Source organism: Oculina patagonica, chromosome 1 (assembly GCF_052425735.1).
Source record: "Oculina patagonica isolate OP01 chromosome 1, crgOcupat, whole genome shotgun sequence".
Classification (NCBI taxonomy): Eukaryota; Metazoa; Cnidaria; class Anthozoa; order Scleractinia; family Oculinidae; genus Oculina; species Oculina patagonica.
Window position 1 is genome coordinate 39,218,189 of NC_135758.1, and position 6,407 is coordinate 39,224,595.

Sequence of the window (6,407 nt, forward strand, 5' to 3'; positions counted from 1 at the left end):
AATGAACGATTTATTCCATAAAACGTAAAACGCAACGTGTTCCACAATATTCATCTGCTCTTCGTCGAGCACACGTTTTCAACAATCTATCATAAACTCATAACTAGGACTTAGTCCCCACGCGGTAAATACAAAATGCGCCTTGCACAAAATTAACATAACATTTCAGTTCGGAACATCCTCCCGCCCGATGCAGGGAGTGCATCAATACATGTAACTGTCAGCAAAGTTCAATAAAGTTCAACTCAAATGTTCAACAAGGTCTCATAAAGTTCAATTAAGTTCAGCAGCCAAGTCAGCATCACAGGTTTCAAACAGGTGTAACCGCTGCACTGGACGACGGGCAAGACTTCCAGATGAGGTACGCAGGGTAACGGACCGGATAAGACCATCGCGGCCTGTGTGGGTGTCTTCCACTCGTGCACGTGACCACTGACCCCGAGCTACACGATCCTCACTCACTAGGACCAAGTCACCTTTGCGGATTTCACGACCAATCTTATACCACTTCTTGAGAGGTGTGAGGGATTTCAGATAATCGGCATGCCAACGCTTCCAAAATCCATTTACAAGCTTCCGATGATACTGAAAACGTTTTGTGAGGGCTCTTGACGTCTGTTCTGAAACATGAGTGTCTTTAGTCGGACACGCTTGAAGATTTCTGCCAATCAGAACTTGTGCAGGGGTAATTACACTGTAGTCATCAGGGTCTGCACCAAGGTAAGTAAGAGGACGACTGTTCAGCTGTGCTTCAATTTCAGTTAAAATAGTAGTTAACTGCTCAGCATCTAACATTGCTTTGGCAAATAGTTTCTTCAGTGGTGTTTTGACACTCTTTACAAGCCTCTCATAAAACCCACCCCACCATGGGGCTTTTTCCACAATGAACTTCCATTGAATCTTCTTTTCAGACAAAGCAGTTTGGGTCTGGTCTGATTCCAATACTCTCCAACATCGCTGTAGCTCCTTGTTAGCAGCCTTGAAAGTTTTTGCATTATCTGACCAAATAATGCTGCACATTCCTCTTCTATGAATCATGCGGCTCAGAGCAAGGAGAAAGCGCTCAGTTGTCATATCAGATACCAACTCCAAGTGTACTGCACGGGTAACTGCACATGTAAATAAACAGATATAGACCTTTTCGCCACTGTCTTTCAAATACAAAGGACCAGCAAAGTCTAAACCCACGTTAGTGAACGGTGGTGCAGGCTGAATTCTGTCTTCGGGAAGTGGTGCCATCCGCTGACCAAAGGGCTTTGTTTGGTAGTGGCGACAAATAACACAGTTCCTTAGTGTCTGACGGACAGTCGATCGTCCCTTGATCAACCAAAATCTCTGCCGCAAAACTGACAAAGTGTGTTCAACTCCAGCATGGAGTTCACGGCGGTGAAAATCATCAATCAACAACCTAACAACAGGATGATTAGAAGGCAAGATAATAGGATGTTTCTCCTCTTCTGGTAACAGTGACTTATGAATTCTTCCTCCAACACGAAGAAAACGACTAGTCGGGCACATAAATGGGTTTAAATTGGCCAGGTTGCTGTCCTTCACTGGACCATGCTGTTTACTTGACGCAATTTCTTCAGGAAAACTTTCTTCTTGTACATGAGATATCAACCATTCTTCTGCATTTTGTATCTCTAAACCAGTTAAAGGGCTGTCAATTCTTTCCTCTTCTTTCACTCTTGAGTTGCTAACGAATCTTCTGATCCAAGCAACAGTTCTTAGCAAGCGACTATACTTGCTGAACCTTGTGAAATCAATAAATGGCTCTTTGGGTTGCACAACACAACTGACACTAGCTTTACTCTTCCTCTCTGGGTCAACAATTTTACTGGAAGGTTTTGACCTTAAATCCTCGGGCCAATCTTTTTCAGACTCTTGCAACCAAGAGGGTCCTTTCCACCACAAATGACTCTCTCTTAACTGACTTGCAGGTAAACCTCGGGTAGGTAGATCAGCTGGGTTCTGCGGTCCTGGACAATACCTCCAAACACTGGGATCCAACAACGACTGAATTTCAATAACGCGATTAGCAACAAATGGTTTCCACTGCGAGGCTGCTCCTCTGATCCAGTGTAACGTTGAAGAATTGTCTGTCCAACAAACAATGCGGCTAATGGGACAATCGATTGCACCTTTGACATAGGTACAAAGTCTAGCAGGAATTACAGCAGCCATCAACTCTAAGCGGGGAAGGGTAATCTTTCTTACAGGAGCCACTCGGGTCTTGGACATTACAAGACTGGTAGATACCTTTCCATCTTCACCAACAACTCTCAGATAAACTGCAGAGGCATAAGCAACTTCTGACGCATCACCAAATGCGTGCAGCTCCACTTTAGGGTTCTGACTTAATGGCAAATCAGTGTAACATCTCGGAATTTGAAGGTGTTCAAGTTCAGAAAGCTCTAGAACCCACTGATTCCATTTCAATGAGACTTCCATGGGAATTTCCTCATCCCATCCAACACCCTTGGTCCACAAGCTTTGAAGAATTAATTTTGACCTCACTAAAAAGGGTGCGATTAAACCAATCGGATCAAATATCTTTGCTGCTAAGGACGCCACCATTCTTTTAGTGTACGCTGTCTTTGATCTTGACTTAACAATGTCCAAATCAATTGCAAAGACAAGGCTGTCAGTGCGCGTATTCCACTTTAATCCTAATGCTTTCGTGATTGGATGTGTTTCTGCTAGACCACTTTCTAGGCTGACAAGACTACCTGCTGCTCTGTCTCTCTCTGGTATGGCCTCCATAAGCTCAGATGAATTGCTTGACCATTTTGTCAAATTAAAAGCAGCTTTCTGCATAAGCTCAGTAGCACTTTGCTGTAATTTCAGTGTTTCCTGAACATTGTCTCTCCCTGAAGCAAAGTCATCAACATAAGTGTTCCTCAAGATTTCACTCGATGCAACAGGGAATGTTTCTTTACAACTTTTCACATGCTCTTGAATAGTGCCAATGGCAAGAAACGGACTGGAAACAACTCCAAATGTGACCCTGGTCATTCTGTAAATCTTAGGCGTGGCCTGGGGGTCCAAATCTCTCCACAGATACCGGTGCGAATCTCTGTCTTCTTCTTTTAACCGAATCTGCAAGAACATCTTCTCTATGTCACCCATGATACCAACAACATTCTTTCGAAAACGCAGAAGAATTCCGACCAAATCCGGTTGTAACGCTGGGCCTGGCTCTAAGCAGCTGTTCAGAGAGACACCATTACTATCTTTCGCTGATGCATCAAACACGACTCTTGTCTTGGTTGTCTGCTTGTCTTCTCTGATGATCGCGTGATGAGGGAGATAGAACACAGGACGCCAATCTGTCGGTGTAATTTCATCACAAGGTACTTCTTCAGCAACACCATTCTCAACATACTTGTTAATCGCTTCTTTGTATGACACAGCTTTCATTGGCTCATGAAGCAGCTTCTTTTCTAGATTGTACAACCTTCTTTCCGCTTGCCGGTAATTATCTTTCAATGAAACACGATCTTCCTTCCATGGTAAGGATACTTCATAGCGACCATCGTTGTACGTTAGTGTCTCTTTAAAGTTCTTCAAAACCACATCTTCAGCATGAGAAGTAGAAACTGAACTTTCAACAGGTCTAACACCAATGGACTCCAAATCCCAGAACTTTTGAAGTGTTTCATTCAATTGTTCCTCAACACTAATTTGAACATTCATAGACACAGTGCATTCTTGGTCAAGACCACCTGTTGGTCCACAGAAGACCCAACCCAAAGTTGTGCGAACTGCAACTGGCTCACTGGAACCCCCTCTTACAATGTCTCTTGTCACAAAGGAATAATAGAAATCCAAGCCAATAAGCACATCAATCTCCTGTTCCTCTCTAGGGAATTCTTCAGGAAATACTATGTTTCGAAGGTGAGACCATCTTGATGGATGAATATCCACAGCTTCAGCTGGCCGGCATATTACTGGTGTAGTAAGTGCCTCAATACATTGAGGCTGTCCTGATTTGTCAATAGGTGCCACAGTTAACGCAATTCTCTTCCGCAAAGTGCTCTTGGTGGCCTCTCCACCAAATCCAGAAACAGCAATTTTAACACTCTTTCCATCAAGACCAAGCTCATCAATTACACTCTGCCGAACAAATGATGTCTGAGAACCAGGATCAAAGAAACATCTCACAACTTTTGAACAACCATTTGATCCACACAAAATAGCTGGCACGGTCTGCAGAATCACCTTTCCACCTGAGCTCACTGCAACAGAATTTGCCACAACTGGGGACGACACAGCAGGACCTGACGACGAGGGTGGTAATTCAGGGGGTGATTCCACTTTGACTTCTTCCAAGGGAGGACGAGCTGAATCCTGATGCAGGAGACTGTGATGTCTGCCTTGGCAATGCTTGCATGGAGGTTTCTGGCACACTTCAGCTCTATGACCAGATTCAAGACATCGGAAACACAGGCCTTTAGACGTTGCTTTTCTGAATCTTTCTTTCACAGGCAATGACAGAAAAGTGACACATGACTTCAAACCATGGTTTTTGTAGCAAATGACACACTTGCTCTCTTGCGTTGCCGCACACAATGCAAAGGTGGATGGTTTTTGTGACCGGTAAAACTTGAAACGACCTTCACGATTTCCAGGATTCTCCTTTGACGAAGCTTTCGAATCAAGAGAAGGAGGCTGTGAAGACTCTTTAGCTCTTATCAATTGTTCCAAGAAAGCAAACAGTGTTTTCACTTCCACACAGTCCTGTTTAGCTTTCTCCTCATCAAGCTCTAATTCCCATTTTTCCACAACTTCTTTTGGCAGCTTGTCGACTATTAGAGGCACAAGAACTGGAGCCAAAATTTCAGAATTAAACTTTTCACCCATGGACTCAACAGAGCGAACGTGACCTATCACTTCATCGTAGAATTTACGCAGGGAGGTTGCATCATCAGAGGTCAAACGTGGCAAATGAATCAAGGATCTTACATGTGCATCAAGTATTAACCTTGCATGCCCGAATCTTTCTTTCAGGATTTCCAAAACTGGCTTGTAATTCGCTTGTACCACTGCAAAACCTTTCACCGCTTCAGCAGCCGAACCCTTTAGCGATCTCATCAAATACTCTAATTTTTGGACATCTGCCAACGACGGATTGTCAACTACCGAAACTTTTATCGACTGAAAATAGGGTTGCCAGTTCAAAACATTTCCGTCAAAGGTTGGTAGATTGATCTTGGGTAGCTTAACTTGTACTTGAGAGGACGACTGGGATGCGGGTGGATTGCTTCCTAACAATTGCACTTCGGGAACATGTTTACTCGCCAGATAACTTGTCATTTTCGCCATGCTTTCAATTACACGCGCTTCGTAGTCATTATGACTTGCACATTCCGTATCGATCTCTTCATCCTCTAACATTGTGCACATTGTGGCTTGCACTTCCTGCAAGTCATTCCACTTACTAGCGACGTTATCTTTCAACACTTGAACTCGTGCATTATTATCTTGTTGTGACAAGGCTTCGTCGATTAACTTCAACGTGTCTGTGACAGATTTTCTCAGGAATTTTCTCTTTTTCTTGATAGCTTCTAATTCTTTCGACATTTTGAAACACCATAAATTTCACTGACCTCAAATAATCGCAACAACACAGTTTCTGCACATTCACAGAAGTTCCACTCGATCAAGGAGCTGATGCAATACACGTGTTTTGGCGCCAAATCGCCGATAGCCGATATGCGAAAACCAACTTCTTCGCAGCAATAAACGGATCCAACACTCCTTTTGCTCGACCAATCGTCGATACTGTTTCTCCAAATCCAATCTCCAACTCGAAGGACCATGGAAATGAACGATTTATTCCATAAAACGTAAAACGCAACGTGTTCCACAATATTCATCTGCTCTTCGTCGAGCACTCGTTTTCAACAATCTATCATAAACTCATAACTAGGACTTAGTCCCCACGCGGTAAATACAAAATGCGCCTTGCACAAAATTAACATAACATTTCAGTTCGGAACACCACGAACTACTAGGAGTATGGGTGTGAAATTGATGTAAAGGGCATGTAAAAAGTGTGTTAAAAGAAGAAACTTTGTGAAACTGCTGTTGGTAATTGTGCATATGCATATGCACTATAACACAGCAACGAATAACAAAACCATCCATAGTTATTTTGATAAAAGGCTATCTTTGTGTGTAGATACTTTAAAGGTTATAGCACAAAGTTTCAATAAAGGGCCATTTTCGAGATGCCTTTTTTATCTGCTTCAAAACAGGTCCTGGTACACACCTCTAAGGTGGAAATGAGTTCTACTTGAACGCTCATTGTCTTGGAAATCGAACTCATTCATTTCCATTTGGAAGGTTGTACAACTTGGAAATGGCTTATCAAGGGGGAAAAAATCATTATTTTTAATTACACT

General features: G+C 42.9%; 1 protein-coding gene across 1 annotated transcript; it reads right to left on the reverse strand.

The window, feature by feature from the left end:
• Positions 1-273: 273 nt before the first annotated feature.
• Positions 274-5,583, reverse strand: LOC144646960 (uncharacterized). The gene has a single exon (XM_078506685.1). It carries the CDS (start codon positions 5,581-5,583, stop codon positions 274-276), a length of 5,310 nt encoding a protein of 1,769 aa, XP_078362811.1.
• Between the last annotated feature and the right edge of the window lie 824 nt (positions 5,584-6,407).